We start from the raw sequence: 21,816 nt of genomic DNA, 5'->3' as shown, positions 1-21,816 counted from the left end.
CAAATTTCGCATAGCACCGCTTCCGGTCACGCGACTTCCATCCGGGGCTTCTGTTGATAGGGACATAAGCAAAGAGAGCGACCACGGCGTCGAAGAACAGGGATTTTCCCCTGAATATATTTACATCAGAAGTAAGTTTTGTGTGTGAATTAACCTTCTTTGATTAGCCATTATGTAGTTAGGATATTCATTATTATATAAATACATTAAATGTTAAAACTGGAAATACTTAAAGCATACAATTGATGTAAATAAATGACCCTGTCTGAATAACGCAACGTTACTATAAATAGACCCGGCAATAATGTGTATTTGTTTGGACTCGAAAATAATAAACAGCCACGATCTACTGTATATTACGTCAGTTCTTTATGGATTAGTCCTTCGTGTACGGTAAAACGCAGACCACAAAATGCAGTTGATTATCTCATTGTCTTCGGTAATGACGTAGGTAGAGAGTATGACGAACATGCACCCAAACTCACGTGCATAAATTCCACGATCATAAGCAAAAATCGCTGAATCATGAATGCATATTTTACAACCTATTTATTATAACCTTTTTTAAACGAACACTTTATACAAAAATAATAGGATAATGATCACTACCCGTTATTTATACCGATTTCATCATTTAAATTGGTTACTAGCCGATTATGCAATGTACTGAAATGCGAGACTAATGAATGGGATGAGAGGAAAATTAAACATGTCGTTTGTCTCAATCCGGAATTATCCTAGAATGGAGTGGTTAGTGCTCCCTAGCCCCACATCATGTGTCGGGGTCAGAGAAAACATGGGCTAAGTGCTCCCGTAGAACATATATATAGCACCTTATCTGGTCAAGAAAAAACAAAAGAAAAACTGGCCTGTTACACACTAGTTGGAGTAATGCTTTGTTACTAAAAATAGCAATATATTATTTAAAATCCAACTGATTATGACAAGGTTAACAATATTTTACAGAAAGATGTTTACAAAGTATGTGCATGGCTACATAGAATCCTGATAGCCAGTTTGGCCACTGCTGTTGGTCAAAAGTATTGCTTCTATTTTCGGGACTCTCCTTCATACCATGTATATATGTCTCTGTTCATACAAATACATTTATTTGGACAATTGTATGTTATTTTATGTCTCACTCTGAATTAATGCAACTTGGACAAACAATTTGAAAAATACAAATCCATACCAAACTGATATACAATAGACTAATTTGTGTTTTATAGCTATATATAGGAAGTTAATGGTTTTCCCCAGCTGACCTGCTTATATATTGTTTTGTGGAGTATGACATAGATCAGTTAGTGACAATGCTAGCAGAGCAGAAGGTCCAACTTTAACAAATCCATACCTATAATCTGAGGGGTTCTGTTTAAAACTGTCTTTTGGTGATTAAACAGAACAAGATTCAATGTCAGAAAATCCGACTAACATGATGGTATACAATATAATGTGAAAGTACCCAAAGAGGAATTAAAGATCTGAGTCTTCAACATGATAATATTCAGCTCGACTTTAGACTACCAATGGATCCTGGAATGAAGCTATGCTGACCTGCTCCTTAAGGCTATATTTTTACTTGAGTACTTGACAAGCTGTGTTCCTCAAACTTAGAAAATTAAACATTTACTTTGTAATGAAAGGCAGGTGTTATACAATCTGCTGCATGTATAGGAAATCCATGGCCCACTTGACCCTTTAATTTTTTTCATTTTCAGAAGTCAAATAACTATTTCTCAGAAATCTGAAAGGTCAAATATATATATTTATATATTACACTGATAGTTCAAAAATAAAAATTCAACATGACAACTGTTGTGATACACAAAGTACCAACAAGCCTATCTATACATGTGTCCCTTCAAACTCAAGAGTCCAATCTTATTTTGGAGTGTGCAACAGTGTAATTTTGCAGTATTCTTGTTAAGAACACCTTTGTTGTAAAACCAGTAGCTCTGAAGTTCCATGTTCAGGATTACTTATGTGTTTTTAATTAATATGGCATTTCTGACATTTTCTCTAGAATCATTCCCTCTTCTTGGGAGCCCAAAATGTCCGACTCCAAAGATGAGAAGGGGGAGGAAGAGAAGATTTATGGGGGATGTGAAGGTCCTGATGCCATGTATGTCAAACTAGTGTCATCTGATGGTCACGAATTCATTGTGAAACGGGAACATGCACTTACATCTGGTACAATCAAGGCTATGCTTAGTGGGCCAGGTAAGTAAAAAATCAAAAAAATCACTGTGTATGCATGATAATGTATTGTTAATATATATGTTATAGCTAGACTTTTTGTAAAGACTTGCTTCAGTGAATAACTGGTCACTTTGGAAATTGATGATGTGAGAATACTTTTCTATTGCACAGAAAATCTTCTGGTCACACTAGTACTACTGGACATAAAACGATGAAATATTTGCTCTAGAAAAAGCAGGTTGTCTGTCTTACTTCTTTAATCTTTGGAATTTCATTCTTAGAACATTTTCTACTTGTACTTGCAGGACAGTTTGCGGAGAATGAGACAAATGAAATTAATTTCAGGGAAATACCGTAAGTATGAAATACACGTACTATCTTTGTTTTGGTGAATCATGCTTGATTCCAAGACTGATCAAATTCTAGGTAATAAGCCATCTATATATGATGACATTCTGTGACATTCTGATTCACTGTTAATTAAGAAATATAAAGTTATTGATTCTTTATAGAACATATTGTGGTATATCAAAATTCATATCCTCCAAAGGATAGTATTACTTTAAAGAAATGTCTTGCGTTTGCAAGTTTTTAGCAACATATCGATTCTCGGGCAGAAATCCAACGAGACAGCTTGACGTATCTGCCTTGATGAAATTCAAATCCATTAATAGTTCTTCAAGTTTTAAATTCAACTATAGTGGACTTGAATTTCTATCAAGTGAAATAAAACTCAGCTGTCTTGTTGGATATCTGCCTGAAAATTTGCAAAATGAGACATTTTTAGGTCACCTGAGACAAAGTCTCAAATGACCTATTCTAATCGCCTTTTGTCCGTCATCGTGCGTCAACCGTCTGTAAACAATTTACATTTTCGACTTCTCCAAAGCCCCTAAACCAATTTCAATGAAATTTGGCTGGAAGCTTCTATGGCTAAAGGTCAACCAAAATTGTGAATTATACGGTCCCCACCCCCCAGGAGCCTGAGGAATGGGGCTAAAATGGGTCATATTGACTAAAATTTCAAAAATCTTCTTCTCTACTCTCAGATATGGTGACTCAAACACTCTTCATAGATAGAAGGGTCTTAAGGTCCTTTACCAAAATTGTGAATTTCATGACCCAGGGGTCTCACGTTTGCCCCTGGGGAGGGGGTAAACTTTGCTATAGATTATATAGGGAAATCACATTTTTGACTATAATTTGTTAGATTTCATTTGGAATTCATTCTAACTTGATTAACATTATCAGCATGGGATGACAGTTTGATGGCATGCACATGTTGGCACTGACGTCGACTGACCCTCAGGGGCTGATGGGTGGGGCTAAATAGGGTCAAATTGACTGAATTTCAAAATTCTTCGACTCTTCTCTCAGATATGATGGAATCAAATACTCTTCATAGATGGAAGGGTCTTAAGGTACTTTACCAAAATTGTGAATTTCATGACCCAGGGGTCTCACGTTTGCCCCTGGGGCGGGGGTAAACTTTACTATATTTTATATAGGGAAATCAACTTTTTGGCTGTAATTTGTTTGATTTCGACTGGAATTCATTCTAACTTGGTTAACATTATCAGCATGTGATGACAGTTTGATGGCATGCACATGTTGTTCCTGACTGACCCCATGGAGCTGATGGGTGGGGCCAAAAAGGGTCAATTAAATTAACTGAAATATTTCAAATCTCAGGTGACCGTTAAGGCCCATGGGCCTCTTGTTATTGATAGTAAGCATTATGGTACATATTTTCATCAGAATGTATTTGCTTGTTGTTTTTAAGCGGTTTTCTGATTCCGAGTCTATCTTGTTGAATATATACGTATACTAATGCAGCAAATATAGAATTTATTTCCAACTTTGTTGGCTTGGGTATTGTTCACATCCTAGCACTTGAGATTGTTGCCAATGCAACATATAGTGGGAATTATAAGAAGGTTTGGGAGAGTTTCACTAAATTAAATACTGAACATGAAGTACTGTGTTTTTAGGAAGACATCACAACCAACCAAATCTTTGGTTTTACTTACATTTCAAAGAGTTGAATTTTGTTGCATATACAACATGTAGCCCATTATTGAAGCACAGCAAGACGTTATAGTCATCTCTACCTCTCATTGATCTAAATGTATTATGTCAATTGATACGACTGGCCAATTTTGAATTATCACGAGTTGAAACATTGATGTAATTTTACTAAATTGTTAGAAATGAAGTCTACTTGATTTAGACTGCAAGTGTGTGTGTACCATTTTTATTTGTGGATAAAAATGACCTCTGTGGGAAAGAAAACATTAATGAATGCTGAAATTTTAAAACAACATTCAAAAATGTATTCTCATTCAATACTACATTTTACATATACTAGGTTGAGATAGTAAGTATAAATTTCCATACTTACTAAGTATGGAAATTTATCAATAATTAATACCTAAAAATGATTTAATCAATTATCAGATAGGTATAAAGAAAAAAGGAGATCAACCAACTAGTTCCAAATGTGCTTGTCTGATCGATCATAACTTTGGTGAAGTATCTACCCACTAACTGGATATCACATATGATTATAAATTGTGAAACATGGCGTACACTTATTTTTAGTGATCGCTTTGTCGGTCACTTGCACCAGGCTGGACTTTTTTCATTGCCATAACAATTTGTAACTTGGTATGTGGCTTTATAATAATAGCATTGAGTTTGAACTCCATGTCAATATTAATGCTGTCACCCTGGCATTTGCATCCAACCCAAAAACTTTTAAAACTTTTTAGGGGATAGTTTTTGAAAAGCTTTATAAGTATACGCCCCATACCTTTCCAATTTGGCAACATGCATTCATTAGAGGTCTAGTAGTTACATTATAGCAAATAAACATGGAACTATATTCAGTATATTGTTATTTTTTCAAATTTTATCATGTTTTGGACTTTTATCTTTAAATTAACATTTTCTTTTGCATCAAAACTCGCTTTTTTTAAAGTTTAAACACTCTTCCAATTCCCATATATCAATCATTAGAGGTCTAGGAATTATGTTATTGTGAAATGTAACATGGAAATATTTTGTAATTGTTTTGAAATTTTGTCATATTTTAGACCTTTTATTTTTCGGTTTTTTGTATCAGAACTCAATTTTATAGTTTTTGAAGGCTTCTAAATGATTTATCCATAAGTTAAGTCATCTCCCACCGTTTTCATTTGGTATCATCATGTAATATATCTAGATAATGAAAAAAATGGCAATCAAGTGTTGGTGTAATGTTCAGGTTTTTTTCTGAATATTCAGGTATTTTGGATTTAATTGTTCATCAGATTTAGTTTGTTGAGATTGCTATAGGCTGTAGTGGACCAGCGGTGTAGCCGACATATATACAGTAGTACATGGTAGAAAATGGCATTGATAATAAAGTAAATAAAAATGAATTTGTTCTTTTTATACCAATTGATCAACCTATTGATATATGCACATGATCGGAAACAAAAACCTACCTTCTTTTTTGTGGCCTCTAGTTTGTCCTTACTGTATACGTATAATCTTTGCGAAATTTCGAGTGTGGCCTACTGGCCATGAGAATTGCCAACAGTAGTGACAGAACATATAACATTGTAACTGTTCATACATCAGATATATCTTAACAGAACACTAAAATATTGTTTAACTGTCGATATGTGTGTCAGGGATGTGATGTACTTTAAAACATTTTATTTGTACTTCAGAGAACTAGAGCTGTTATTCTTACAAATAATATTGAATTATTGTTGAATTATTTTTCAGAGAATCAATACAAATTTAGACAACTGATACATGGTCCTTTGCATTTACGAAATTTTATTAATTTATTTTTCCATTATTTGCTAGAGTTATGAATCCTTATGATCCTTTCCTACTTATTTTTAGTTTACCCCCTGGAGATAGGGAGCTTATGTTGTCACCCTGGTGTCAGTGTTGGTTTTTAAGTGTTTAAGACATCAGTTAATTCCATGATAATTGTACATGTGCTAGACTTCTAATATTTGGTTATAGGGTTCTTGTGGGGGTTAATTATAACTAAAACTTTCTAAAGAGTAGGAATGGATTTTTTATCTTCTTTTTTTTTAACATTTTGAATTTGGACTAAGTTTTTTCGTGCAAGGATTAAACGGCATCAATAAACACCTTTCTAATATTCTAATATTTTGTTTCAGGCTTTCTGTGTGGGTTAACTTTTACTATTGATACTTGTAAAATTGACAAACTAAAGTGGATATATAATATATATGTTCATGAAATACATGTTCACATTTACTAATGTGTTTGTGAAATTATTGGTAGAAGTACATTTTCACCGAATGTTTTAACTTTCTACCATATTATGTATATATCCCTGTGAATTAATGTTCTTTTGTTTTTCTTACAGGTCACATGTACTGCAGAAGGTTTGTATGTATTTTACATACAAAGTGAGATACACTAACAGTTCCACAGAGATCCCAGAATTTCCTATTGCACCCGAGATCGCTTTAGAGTTACTTATGGCTGCAAATTTCCTGGATTGCTAAACAATTTGCGCTTTATTTGTAAATGTAAATTACCACTTGAGGATTCCTGTATATATCTATGAGTCAGTAACAGGAACAGCTGTGCAAATTATAACGGAGCGGAGGAATCCATCCTGCTGTTTTGACCATCTCCAATATTTTGTTTAGTGCGATTATACAGGAAAAGTAATGTTAGCATGTGTATTCCTAAGATAAACCATCAAGGAACAGTGGATAAAAACAGGGACAATGAGATTAACCCAGATCTGATGCAAGCTTGATGAATGAACTGTGTGATGGCATTGTTTTATGCGAGATTTATCATCCTCTTTGTCTGCAGGTGAAGTTTAATACACTGGAAAACTGAAAAAAGTACCTTTTTTTTACCCTTTCTTAATTATTCTTTGTGAATGTTGTTAATATTTATTATTAAATATTGTGATATTTTATCACATTATGTATGCGTGCATCAGATGTTAACAGATAGAAGTACACATTTTAATTCCAGCAAGTCGTATCGTAGTTACTCTTCACAATACATATTTCTTTAACTATTTCCTTGCAAAAAGGAAGTAATACATTGTTCAGTTTCAGTTTTTCATAACCTGTTTTAGAATATAAGCACATGTAAAGATAACAGCAACTGTTTTTTCCCAGAAAGGTATTGCACAATGTTTTCACTGTGTTGCATTACTTGTTTATATAGAACAAAAAATGTAAGCAATATAACCACGCTTACCACGAACTTGGATTAGGTTAGTATTGTGAATTGCTCTAATCTAAGTCCGTGTTATGATTATGTGTATATAGCTGATGCTTTGTGATATTCAAGTGAGTAAACAGGTCTGTGTACGTTTAGAAAGAAATATGTAAACCTCAACATTCATTAAAGTTCTATCCATTTTATTCACTTGTTTTTTTTTGTTTTTATGCCCTATATGACTTACTGGAGGGGCATATTTGTTTACCCTGATTCCATCTCTGCAATGTAGGTTGAAGTTTTAAGGTTACCTGAGAAAAAGTCTCAAGTGACCTATTGCAGTCACCTTTTTGTCCTTTGTTGTCTTCCTAAACAATTTACATGTTTGACTTCTTTCTGATTACCAAGAGGTCCATTAGTCTCGTTCAACCAGACACTTGATTACTACGCATTTAAGAGTCTGACCAATGTTGTATAATGTTCTACTTCCAGTTTGATTTAAACGAAGACATCAATACCACTGAAATATTATGTCAGCTTAATTGTTCCATCAACTTGTTTGTATACTGACCAATATACATATATTTTTGCTTTGAAAATGACAAAAAGAAAAGGATGAGGCACAAGTTCTACAACTTAGTTGACATGGCCCTTCATTAACAGCACTAACAGTGAAATGCAATTGTAACTAGAACGATTGAAGCTGTCAATGTTGATTCTAACTCTGTATTCTGACTTATCAAAACGACATAAATACTTTGACTGGACTGTGTGGTGTAGCATGCGCAGTCAACAAGAGTCTGGTTGAATGAGACTAGAAGTCCAGGGTTGTGATATTGGGCCAGATGCATGCTGGGATGAAGAACTACCAGTTTGTACAATAGCACAAACTTTACCTACTTTCCTGGTCACAGGGGTCAAAGGGTATTGATAGTCTTAAAATGACCTCTCCATAAACATATGTATTTCTCTCGGTTACTAGTTGTGCCCTAGACTGGCCCCCTGTCTCTAGAATATTAAAATTATAAATAAAATTGAGCCTAAGTTTCAAACTAGGGGCAGATAATCTGGTATTAGAATTTAGCTTGGCAATTCTTAACAAAACAACTTAGGGTCTGGTGGCCAGTCTAGTTGTGCCCATACAATTCTGAGTTAGGAAAACAAAATGGCTGACTGACGGCCATCTTTGATTTTGACAATTGATTTTTCTTATCGCTAAATCTTGAAAAGTATTGGAGGGATATTTCTCAAACTTTACATATAGGTTTCCCTTGAGCCTTAGTTGTGTCCATGCAATTTTGAGTTTGATTTGGTAAAGGACTACCAAGTTTGTTCCAACAAATGACCTTGACCTACATTAAAGGTCACGGGTCAAATATAATAAAATCTTTAAATGACTTCTGAAGAACCAAGAGGCAAAAAGACCTGACACTGGGCCTGTATCATGCTGTGGTGAAGGGCTACCAAATATTTTTCAATGAATGACCTTGACCTACATTCAAGTTAACAGTGGTCAAATGGACTAAAATCTTTAAACAATGTGCTAATATCATTTAACAACATCTGTCCAATATTTGATATGCTTAGGGACCTGATATTAGTCTTTAGCATGTTGGACTAAAGTGGAAATGCCTCTAAACTTGTTCAAATGAATTACCTTGAGCTATTTTCAAGATCAATGTGGTCAAGTATTCAAACACATTCTTCTCAATAACGAAGAGGCACAGAAACCTTATATTTGGCATATTACAGAAAGGCTACCTGATTTGTGTAAATGAATGAATGACCTTGACTTGTATCCAGGGTAACGGGTTGTTTAAAACAAGTAAACTGAAAACTCGAAAGTCTGGATGAACTGCTGCCAACTTGGTGTTGGTATTCAAATGAATGACCTTAATATATTTTGAAGTTCATTAAAATCAAAAGATGTTTGGACATTTGACCTTTAACCCACTTCTCAGATAAATGACAGGCGAGCGATACAGGCCTATTGGACATCTTTTCACATGTAACAAAGCGTTTTGATTCTACCTTAATGAACCCTTTAAAATCGATATCAACGTCAGCTCAGGAATAAGTAGAATTACCACCTCGTAGGAATCCTGGTCAAAATCTGTACTCTCTACTCCCCTACCTATTTCTCATCTGTTTTCTCCTTAAGCCATTTTCAACATCGATTTAAACAAAAAACGTCTGCTATTTTTTCATAGTAAAAAATACTTCTATATATATATAATGTAAATTTGATTGTACATGTATATATTGCATTAATGGAAATGAGCTCGTAAGTAAGCATTTTGGACAATAAAATATGTTTAATCAACCGGAAGGATATTTCTCAAACTTCACATGTAGGTTCCACTTAGTCCCTAGTACTCATTCAATTTTAACTTTGATCAGGATAACAAAATGGCCAACAGGCAAACATCTTAGATTTTGACAGTTTATGGTTATCCATGTTTCTCAGAAAGTTCTTGACAGGTTTCACTTAGATTTTATATGAAAGTTTTCATATCATTAAGAGGGAAAGATCTGTATTAGAAAACAATCAATAAAAATAATTCAATGGTGGGCACTAAGATTCCTCTGGGATCTCTGTTATAAATAGGCAAGACAGTTAGGGCCATGGAAAAAACTATATGATTAATGTTATGTTAGGGCCATAATACGAAATATAATATTGTATGTTATGTTAGGGCCATGCTACAAAATATATGATGTAAGTAATGTAAGGGTCATGATGTATGTTATGTTAGGGCTATGATACAAACTATATAATGTATATTATGTTAGGGCTATGATACAAACTATATAATGTATGTTATGTTAGGGCTATGATACAAACTATATAATGTATGTTATGTTAGGGCTATGCTACAAAATATATAATGTATGTTATGTTAAGGCTATGATACAAACTATATAATGTATGTTATGTTAGGGCTATGATACAAACTATATAATGTATGTTATGTTAGGGCTATGCTACAAAATATATGATGTAAGTTATGTTAGGGTCATGATACAAACTATATACTGTATGTTATGTTTGGGTCATGATACAAACTATATAATGTATGTTATGTTAGGACCATGATACAAACTATATAATGCATGTTATGTTAGGGTCATAATAGAAACTATATAATGCATGTTATGTTAGGGCCACAATACAAACTATATAATGTATGTTATGTTAGGGCCATGATACAAACTATATAATGTATGTTATGTTAGGGCCATGAAACAAACTATATAATTATGTTATGTTAGGACCATAATACGAAATATAATATTGTGTTATGTTAGGGCCATGATACAAAATATATACTGTATGTTATGTTAGGACCATGATACAAACTATATAATGTATGTTATGTTAGGGCTATGATACAAACTATAAAATGTATGTTATGTGAGGGCCATGATACAAACTATATAATGTATGTTATGTTAGGGCCATGATACAAACTATATAATGTATGTTATATGTTAGGACCATGATACAAAATATATACTGTATGTTATGTTAGGGTCATGATACAAACTATATAATGTATGTTATGTTAGGGTCATGATACAAACTATATAATGTATGTTATGTTAGGGCCATGATACAAACTATATACTGTATGTTATGTTAGGGCTATGATACAAACTATATACTGTATGTTATGTTAGGGCCATGATACAAACTATATAATGTATGTTATGTTAGGGCTATGATACAAACTATATAATGTATGTTATGTTAGGGCCATGATACAAACTATATACTGTATGTTATGTTAGGGCTATGATACACACTATATACTGTATGTTATGTTAGGGCTCATGATACAAACTATATAATATTGTTCTATGTTAGGGCCATGATACAAACTATATAATGTATGTTATGTTAGGGTCCATGATACAAACTATATACTGTATGTTATGTTAGGGCGATGATACAAACTATATACTGTATGTTATGTTAGGGCTCATGATACAACTATATACTGTATGTTATGTTAGGGCCATGATACAAACTATATAATCTATGTTATGTTAGGGCTATGATACAAACTATATAATGTATGTTATGTTAGGGTCATGATACAAACTATATAATGTATGTTATGTTAGGGTCATGATACAAACTATATAATGTATGTTATGTTAGGGCTATGATACAAACTATATAATGTATGTTATATGTTAGGGCTATGATACAAACTATATACTGTATGTTATGTTAGGACCATGATACAAACTATATACTGTATGTTATGTTAGGGCTATGATACAAACTATATAATGTATGTTATATGTTAGGGCTATGATACAAACTATATAATGTATGTTATGTTAGGGTCATGATACAAACTATATACTGTATGTTATGTTAGGGCCATGATACAAACTATATACTGTATCTTATGTTAGGGCCATGATACAAACTATATACTGTATGTTAATGTTAGGCCATGATACAAACTATATAATGTATGTTATGTTAGGGCTATGATACAAACTATATAATGTATGTTATGTTAGGGCTATGATACAAACTATATAATGTATGTTATGTTAGGGCCATGATACAAACTATATAATGTATGTTATGTTAGGGCCATGATACAAATATATAATGTATGTTATGTTAGGGTCACGATACAAACTATATAATGTATGTTATGTTAGGGCTATGATACAAACTATATAATGTATGTTATGTTAGGGTCATGATACAAACTATATAATGTATGTTATGTTAGGGCCATGATACAAACTATATACTGTATGTTATGTTAGGACCATGATACAAACTATATACTGTATGTTATGTTAGGGCTATGATACAAACTCTATACTGTATGTTATGTTAGGGCTATGATACAAACTATATACTGTATGTTATGTTAGGGCCATGATACAAACTATATAATGTATGTTATATGTTAGGGCTATGATACAAACTATATAATGTATGTTATGTTAGGGTCATGATACAAACTATATAATGTATGCTATATTAGGGCCATGAACTACATTCAGGCTGATCGAAACATTTATAAAGGTCTACAGTCTTCGCATTTGATTAGACATGAACTTCCTTTGGCTATTTATCGGACGTTTTCCATTGATATTTCTCAGATCATATACCCAGAGTAGGAAGGGTCCTCTAGTTCCATAGTAGTGTATGTTTTGTTTTGCGACCGATACCAACACATAATGGCCGGTAGTAATACACTATATTTTGTTGAGCCAAAGTGTTGACGTTTAAGCTCTGGTTGTGGTCAAATATCAACCGATAAGTACATTTGAGTAATAAAAGTATTATACCCAAACTGGTATGTCAGTAAAAGAAGTCACTCCAGAATGTCCATGTAAATGTATAAATAGTAACATTGGCAGTTCAAATGGTTAAAATGTTGTCCAGGGGAATTCTATAGTTAAACTCTGTCGAGGAATCAAGCCCTTTGTCAAGTAGCTATAAATGGGGTATGGAGTGCTAAAACGTTTTCTCGTATACAAAATAGCATGGCATTGACAGGTTCTGGCATGTGTGATTTTTTCAGTAAACAGAAATCGATGAATGTGCATAGACATTCGTGACCTGAGGGGTGTGGAGCACGTTCGACATCCCGACCAGATGCAAAAAAAAAAAAAAAAAAAGGAAGATAGTAGTCCTTACAGATTTGAAAAAAAAACGATAGCTGAGTAATAAATAAAAAAAGTGGAACTTTATAATTTTGGTGAGATCATAAGCGAAATTCATTCTGGATATTAATTTCCAAAACGGTAATTTATCGATATCAATAAATTATCTATTATAAGGAATCTCATTTGTACTGTGAATGGAAATGTATTTACGGATAACATACTCATATAAGTGAGAAGTATCAATCATGTATGTAGTTCTTATAAATATTTGTACTGGTAATGTAGAGATATGAATAATATTTAAGCATTGATGTCATTTTTTTTTAGTTTCATCGGGGTATGAAACAAAATTTGTTTGCAAACTGTATGAATCCGGTAGCGGATTCTTACAGAAGTTTGCAAACAATTTTTTTTTCATACCCCTATGAAACTAAAAAACAATTGACATCAACGCTTATAATTAATTTTTGAAAATAATTTTCTTATTTAAAACATGTTTTATGTACAATTTTACTGGTTTTATGTGGGATTATTTTTCTCAAATCAATACCCAACGTCAATTGTCGTATTGTGACGTCACATTTTCCGCGCCATTCTCGGAATTTCTTTCATATATTCATTGCGGCTAGGCTATGGATACCAGTAGCTAGCTACATAGAAGAATGAAAAGAATTGTTCGACCGATCACATTTGAGTATTTACCATGAAAATAAAGAAAAATTAATTATATCAATATGAAATGAAACAATAATATTTATTGGTTACAATTAAAACCAACAGACATATATATACATGTGGTGAATAGAATTAACAGTAAAAATAAACGACAGTGACGCCTTTTGAATAAAATTACCTTATAGAGCTACGTATACATATTGATATCATCTAAAATTTTGTTTCTTATGAAAAAATAAGTGACGCCAAACATTTTGTACTGACATGAATAACTCGCCTACTGGCCTGTACAGAAGTAAGAAGAGTTACTTGGAGTGGTCTCCCCTACTTTAATGTAACCGAACCAGCCTAGTATGATGGGATAAGCCTCGGAAAATGATTTGAGCATTTTACAAGATCTAGTTACACTATGGTAAGATTTATTATGGTAACGGAATGTGAACAGTGAGCGAAAGTCAGAACAGCACATTTGAGAAGAGAAATTGTTTGATGAGGGCTTAACGTTACTCCAAAGTACGCAAGTTGAGGCTAAAGTCGCTTCCTGTAGACCTACCCATGGTGACAAGGGAGACAACTCTAATAAGAAAGACTTTTTAAGTCTATATTGCAAAGAAAAAGAAAAAAAAGTTAAAATAAATTAATACCAACTCACAGTGTTAAGATAGAATTACCGGGCGTATATCCTTTTGAGTATGAGGCGCAGTTTTATTGTATATTCTGATTTAGTCTATCACTTATAGTCCCTTTAAATGATATTACTTAATCGTAACTATCATCGATCATGTAATTATACGTACATGAACGGGTATGTACTCGTGGATATTCTAATGGTACTGTTTGCATTATACAATCAATGTATTTAGTATTGGACATATTACAAGCTTCGAGCATGTACCCTACAAAATGAAGTGCGTCATGTTTCTTTCCAATACTATTGATTTAAACATATTTTATTTGTATCAATATATACAAGAGGATTGGGCACAAGTTTTCTAACTTATATGAAGCCCTTTCCCAATTATCATGATTTTTTACAATTTTTATACAGGATGACATGACATTTGAAACATTAACAATTATATTTGGAGAGAAAGAGAGAGAGAGGGAGAGACTGAGAGAGAGAAACAGAGAGAGAGGTATTACGATTCGAATTTATTCAAATATTCAATTGATAAATTTAGTTTAATTATTTACTAAACAAACAAACAATTCCGATTCCGATAGCAGAAGATTAAACTGTTCGCTGCACAAAAACACACTGCTACTTCTAATGTTCGTTATATCCTGTTCCATGGTAAGCTTTCTCCGTTCGATCCATTGCCTTCTGGAAAAAAGACTTTATAAATACATGTTTTTAACTGTCAATATATATATGTATGTATATTATTTCACAATACTGATTAAGAAAAGAGAAAACGGGGAATTAAAATCTTCTTGAGTCAAGAATGTATTTCTGAGTGATTTGGCTTATCATAAACTTATCTTCAATGGATAAATCATTGTTTCCATATAATAATAGTTGCAGGTCTAGTGGCATGAAATTGTTTAGATTTCGGAACAATTCGATTCTCTGTTCAAAGTAATTTTGACAAATGAAGAAGTAGTGGTATGCATCCTCAATAGGATGTCCACACTGACAATGGCCAATACTATGTGTATATCTAAATAATGCTTCTTATTTCTGTTGATGAACGTTGCCATGTACATGTATGCCCGTTCGGTCAGGTAAACCGTATATCGGGGTTTTTTAGCGAGTGTCTAATTTTCGCTATTTTCGCGACCAGGCTCGGTCGCGAATTATAAGATATCGCTAAAATTGATCACATTTTACAGTAAGAGTTAGCTCCCTTGTAGGGGTGTTGTCCGATCACTTGTTTACACATGCCGTATACAGGTGTGCTTAATTGGCCGTGACTCGACTGAACTGTTTTATGCAATAAAAATGTACTCACAGTTGACCATATGTTTTGTATAGATCTATTGGAAATCATAACGAGAGTGGCATGGCCATATGAAACATGGCCATGCTACGATTTGTAACCGTTATACGGAAGGACAAAGACAATCCGATCAGGGACAGGCCTGAGTTTGCTGAAGCAAACAAACGTGTAGATAAATTATTATTACTGTACTTCTTCGTTTTTGTTGTATATGAAACATATGTACGCTAAAATTTGAATTACACGTGGTGAAAACGCTAAAAATGAAATACGCTAAAAATTAAACGTGTCATTTTGTACAGAAAACGCAAAATTTGGCATACGCTAAAAAAAAACCCGATATACGGTATATGTGCTTTTTCCATCCATACGTACACGGTATTGAATAGGTGAAAACATACTACGAGTGCCGACATGAGGACGGGTCGGCTCTTCCCCTTTTCACTACGGCAGGGGTTCTGATGTTAGTCGGCTTACATTTTGTATATCAGGCTTTTTTGAAGGCCAATAAAACATCAGAAACGAATATTACTACGTGAATGCTTGATTTGGTTTGGTTTGGTTTGGTTTGGTTTATTTTGTTTAACGTCCTATTAACAGCTAAGGTCATTTAAGGACGGCCTCCCGTGCGTGCGACAGGCATGCGTGTGGTGAGTGCGTATGTGTGTTTTGGGAGGCTGCGGTAGGTTCGCGTTAAGTCTTCTTGTGATATGCCGCAACTTTTGCCGATTTATAGTGCTACCCGACCTCACTGAAGCATACCGCCGAAGACACCCAGCAGGACACCCCACCCGGTCACATTATACTGAAAACGGGCTAACCAGTCGTCCCACTCAAAGTATGCTGAGTGCTAAGCAGGAGTAGCAACTACCATTTTTAAAGACTCTGGTATGTCTCGACCAGGGGACAGAACCCAAAGCCTTCCTCACAGGGGCGAACGCTCAACTACGTGAATGCAGCTCTCTACGACCTCTTTTGATTGTGTAATGACCACGGAATGCCTATACCACGTTGTTGTAGACCATATAATGTTGCCAATACGTCCAAGAGGTGTTAATTACAACATTTATCACATGTCCGCTACAGTTTCTCACTCCGTTTATGCCAAATCCAGAGAATTGACTTTAAAATATTGTATTAAAGTCAAACTACTGTATCACTTTGGTTCCAACCACCATAGAAGATGGCAGAATCAAGTTCTTCTGCGCCTTGTTATGATTCAAGGTACTTCTTGATGTAGGAATACGTGTAGAAGACAACACAGGTTCGCCCTCTCGTTCTGCTTAAAGAAGACTTCAGTTGGGACATCCGGATCGATTAATGACAGAAACAAAGGAGTACACCAAGCAGTACTGATGCGTTAAAGAGGCTTGCCCGCAGAGAGATCAGAAAAATTGGCTAATAGAAAAAGATTTTTACACATGACAGATTGTTGGAATTGTTGAGTTTTTCATTTTATTTTCCTTATAAAACGCTGAAAAGTGATATTAAAACCTCATTTTTTAAATATTATTTATTTAATCGCAACCCGCAATAAGTCCCCGCTATAAAGTGGAGTCTAATTTGATTGACACATCAAAGAAACAAGCACGTGCACAGTGCCGCACAGTGATAACTTCAAATGCAGCGGCGATTTACAAAGAAGATTTGCCGTTATATTCCATACATTTCCCTCTCAGATTGTGTTTTAAAACGTCTTTTAAATACATATTCTGTAATTATTTTCAAGAAATAAAGTCGGAAAGCCTCTAATTTTGTCACATAGAAACGTGTACTGAAGTTTATTTAGTGATCGGAGATGTGCCGTTTACCGGTCCGTCTGCGGGTAAGCCTCTTTAACACAGATGTGTACGAAGGACGCACAGGAATGCATTGGACCTAGTGCACGCGTGATCATGTGCACGTGGTAAGGAATGTGTAGAAATGTGACGCAGTAAGAACTAGACCGGGACGTTAAAAGGAACATGAAAACTTCATAATCATCCTAACCACGTCCCCGCTGTATTTCTCATTATTTTCCAAAGCCTTCCTCACAGGGGTAAACACTCGACTAAAGGCCAAATATGAGAATGTATCAAGTCATTAATGATAAACACAACGGTTATGTGTGTCATAGCCGTAAAAGCGTCAGTCATCACTGGTTTTTGACAACAAGACCAGTTGTATGAAATTTTGCGCAAACTTTAAAGAAATTTTAGACGCAGTCAAGTTACAATTCTGCATGTACATAGTTTGTCTAGAAAAGGACTTTAATAATGAACTTGAACTACACAAATGTCATTCATAATATATCATACTTTCAGATTCTCGGGATGATTTCATCAAAATGCAGCATTCGTGGAGCTGGGAAAATCCTGAGGTCTCCACAAAGTACGTAGTTTTTATTAGCCCATTATCATCAAATACATTGTAGTTGGCTTTTCAAATCGTCCTTCGTTTTAGGTCCGTCGTCCGTCCGTCCCGTCCGTAAACAACACTTCTTACCGCTTTTACAGAGAAAGTACCTAATGGTCCTATGGTCCCTTGTTGAGCATGTACAATTTTTCAGATCGGAAAACAAAATGGCCGAAAAGTAACCATTTTTAATTTTGACAGTTGAAATCAGTAAACTCTACTGAATGGATCTTTCTCGAAAATGGCTTACAGACTGCCATTTATGATTTTGACAGATGACGTTTGTAACTACCATGAATTCTGAGTAATTTATCATTGGACATTTCCAATATCATTTATGGTCAGTATTAAGACTGACAACATGATAAATGTCGAAAGACAAATATGGGAGAACGAGAAAAGAAGAGAAAGGGTTAATCATACAAAGAACCATTAAAAAGGAAACCTTCAGTGATAGAAGCCGAGTTCCCTCTGGCATCCCGTGTTCTGTGTAACATCCTATTTACTGTGTAACAGTATTACATTGGGTTAACTCGGTATTTAGCCTTCCTTTGATGTTTCCATTTAATGCTATAATAGTCTTAAAGTTTGTAAAATCCTCTGCTCCAAAGAAAAAGGTTTTGTTTTTTATTTAGCTAATCTGATTATCCTTTTAAGAAAATAACAGTATCAGGCTTAAATTTCCTTACCTTGTACGGGACCCGTATAACACACGAAAGGCCGCAGGAGTTCTAATAATCGAATAAAGTTTGATATTTTCTCATTGTTGCAGTGCAATGTCTTTTTTTTTATTTAAAAAGAACTACATTTTGTATTTGCGTTTTTTGATGAGCACTGAGAATGGAGACAGTAATTCTACCGTTAATTTACTTGCCTCATTGAACGATTTCCCCAGTAGGAACAGTTCTTAATATTATTAATTTAAATTAATATGTTGAATTAGTTAAGGTGAGATAAAATGACATGATAAACAATTTTTTTTTTTAAATTGTTTGACCACTACTTTACTTACTCTATACATATGATTTCAGTGAAAAGTTTAAAAGGGTGTATGCCATATTTCACATCGTTAATTAACAAGACGTCATTCCGGTCGAGACTTGAGAAGTATGGTGGAGGCAGTGTGGATCTCACCAAGCACGAGACCGATGGCGTTGCTGTCATCACTCTAAACAACCCGGATAAGAAAAATGCTTTATCAGGTAAAAACGGAAGCTTGTATTAATTTGTGCAGGTACCCTTTTAAATGTACACGGTATTATCCAATATATGCAATCCTTCAGAGGTTAGCAGTATGCAGCTATTTACAACAATAGTATGATCACATTTAGATTATTAATTGGAAAGACATATTTGTGCTTGTTATCGGTATGAAATTTGATAACAAAATATTCTCTTTTTTTTTCAGGAAAAATGATGCTTGATTTCAGAAATGTGATCGAAGAATTGGAATCATGGCAGAAAGGCAAGGGTGTTATATTGATGGGGTCTCAGGGTACATTTTGTTCTGGAGGGGATTTGACAACTGTCCAGAACATCCTCACCTCCGAACAGGGCTACCAGATGGCTGACTTCATGCACGAAACCTTGACACGGCTACATCGCCTGCCATTGGTCAGTATGGCACTGGTTCAGGGTAACGCTATAGGGGGAGGAGCAGAGCTGACGACAGCATGTGACTTCCGGGTGATGACAAACACGGCCCGTATTGGGTTCGTACAGATGAAGATGGGTGTGTTGACTGGGTGGGGAGGAACGACGAGGCTTGTAAGACTGGTAGGTCGTTCGAAAGCCTTGGACATATTGTGCTCCTCTAGACTTCTCACCTCTCAAGAGTGTCTTCGACAAGGCTTAGCAGATCACGTGATCCCCTTACTACCACACAAAGAGGAGGATGACGACAGCCTAGAGATAGGCCGTGCCTGGCTGAGTCAGTATTGTCGTGCGGATGCTGAGCTAGTAAGGGACATGAAGACTGTGGTGGTACAGGCCTGTGAGTTAGATTATACCTCTTCATTAGAAAAGGAACGGACTGTGTTTAGTAGGACATGGGGAGGACATGCTCAGAAAAAGGCACTTGATTTGAACATTAAACATTCCTAACAGAGAATCCTATTTATACTGACTTTCCAACACCATTTAGAAATCAATGAAACCTGTCTAAACTAGACTCCTTTAGAATCAGGTACTTCTGTTCAAAACAGACTTTGCAATAGTACCCTGGTAAGTTACAGATTTATTCAAGGTAATTAAATATTACACAATTCTGACCTGAACAGGAGGTTTAATAGTATTCTGTACTGGTCTTGTGAGACGTTGATCACTCGGTATACCCTTTACTTCCATCATCAATAAATTGATCCATCGGTATAAATTTACTTCAGTCATCAATAAATTGATCCATCGGTATAAATTTACTTCAATCATCAATACATTGATCCATCGGTATAAATTTACTTCAGTCATCCTAATTCCAGTTTCAGTTCTATGTGCTGTGAATGCTTTTGATGGACATAGTTTTGTTTTGTTGTTAAGAGTAGGCACCTCATAATAACTTAAGCTGGCCTTCTTCAGTTGCGCAATGTCAATCGGTAGTGATTACAGCGTAATGTGGTGAGATAAACCTTTAATATGTACCAATACATTTATACATTGTATTTATTTCACTGGAAGGTGACGAGGATTGTCGCCTATTTATAGTATTACCTTGTATTACACAACTCGTCCTCTATATTTTCACACTTGTTGAGGAATTTGTTAAATTTCCGGATTTTCACACTTTCTGCCCTAAGTGTCAAAGAAGATACCAATCACGACAACACAACTATAAGTTAAGCGTTTTATTAAGTAAAAACCGCTAAATATATAAAGATGTTAGTCCCCCGTGTGTGTCGCATGATATATATACCATGTTCAACTGTTCCTCTGTGTATGATACCCCACCCCAGATATATGGTAACTCGATTCATTGTTTGATTACTTGGTACTAACTTACCCGTGTCAAACATGTACAGAACCTTTAATTTAAACTTTACCATTGGAGATCCCATTCCGAGTTGAAAATAGCATTGAACAGTGTATGTTTATTTATGTACATTTTCCAGGGACATGCAATTGTGTATACCATTAAAACAACAATGGTATAACCGACACAATATAAAAAGGTGTAGGTCAGTTTGTCGAGCACGTGTTCCCTGTGTTAGTCATACTCGGCATTTGTAAATGATAATGACAGTGTATGTACATGTTCTCTGTAGATTTATTTAATCCAAGTTAATCTAATACTTCATCGACTTCATCTGAATAAGGTGTCAGTTTAATAATATTCACAATGTATTTAAATCTAGTCATAATTCATGAACTTTGAAACACGTTTTGTACTTTACATAATACAGCACAGTTCTCTTTATCATTTCAACATTCGTCGAGATTTACCCCAAATTTTATATCTCGATACATGCGGTGTCTATGACAGTGACAGTGTCTATGTAGTCCCCTTTTGCAGAGGGAAGAAATAGTTCTGCATCTTCGGCGTATTCCACTTTCGTGCCGCACATGTGTTTTTAAGTATATAAAATGCAATAAAAAGAAAATTGAATGGTTTCCCGTTTAATATAACATATATATATTTCACGAGTATGACAGAATATTTCGATATTTTTTACTCGTGCTTCGCACTGGTGAAAAATATCGATATAAATGTTTGTTTAATATATTACACGGGAAAACAATTAGACTT

The 21,816-nt window shown here is 34.6% G+C and overlaps 2 protein-coding genes across 2 annotated transcripts; both read left to right on the top strand.

Moving 5' to 3' along the window:
- Positions 1–7,625, top strand: LOC117325255 (elongin-C). Its single transcript, XM_033881366.1, has 4 exons — positions 1–131; positions 2,027–2,223; positions 2,508–2,556; positions 6,599–7,625. Exons 2-4 carry the CDS (start codon positions 2,055–2,057, stop codon positions 6,738–6,740), a joined length of 360 nt encoding a protein of 119 aa, XP_033737257.1. The 5' UTR covers positions 1–131; positions 2,027–2,054; the 3' UTR covers positions 6,741–7,625.
- A 6,419-nt stretch (positions 7,626–14,044) lies between these two features.
- LOC117325253 (ethylmalonyl-CoA decarboxylase-like) lies at positions 14,045–20,810 on the top strand. The gene is made up of 4 exons (XM_033881365.1): positions 14,045–14,155; positions 17,987–18,053; positions 19,109–19,279; positions 19,486–20,810. Exons 1-4 carry the CDS (start codon positions 14,153–14,155, stop codon positions 20,178–20,180), a joined length of 936 nt encoding a protein of 311 aa, XP_033737256.1. The 5' UTR covers positions 14,045–14,152; the 3' UTR covers positions 20,181–20,810.
- The last annotated feature ends 1,006 nt before the right edge of the window (positions 20,811–21,816 follow it).

This window comes from Pecten maximus, chromosome 4 (assembly GCF_902652985.1).
Source record: "Pecten maximus chromosome 4, xPecMax1.1, whole genome shotgun sequence".
Lineage (NCBI taxonomy): Eukaryota > Metazoa > Mollusca > Bivalvia > Pectinida > Pectinidae > Pecten > Pecten maximus.
Note: the sequence above shows the minus strand (reverse complement) of the source record. Positions and strands in the feature narration are given on the sequence as shown.

Excerpts from the sequence above, each read along its gene's own strand:
- LOC117325255 (XM_033881366.1), top strand. The coding sequence starts at position 2,055 with ATGTCCGACTCCAAAGATGAGAAGGGGGAGGAAGAGAAGATTTATGGG. Across the intron at positions 2,224-2,507 it reads GGCTATGCTTAGTGGGCCAG|GACAGTTTGCGGAGAATGAG; the intron begins GTAAGTAAAAAA and ends TTGTACTTGCAG. Across the intron at positions 2,557-6,598 it reads ATTAATTTCAGGGAAATACC|GTCACATGTACTGCAGAAGG; the intron begins GTAAGTATGAAA and ends TTTTTCTTACAG.
- LOC117325253 (XM_033881365.1), top strand. Across the intron at positions 18,054-19,108 it reads AATCCTGAGGTCTCCACAAA|TGAAAAGTTTAAAAGGGTGT; the intron begins GTACGTAGTTTT and ends ATATGATTTCAG. Across the intron at positions 19,280-19,485 it reads TAAGAAAAATGCTTTATCAG|GAAAAATGATGCTTGATTTC; the intron begins GTAAAAACGGAA and ends TTTTTTTTTCAG.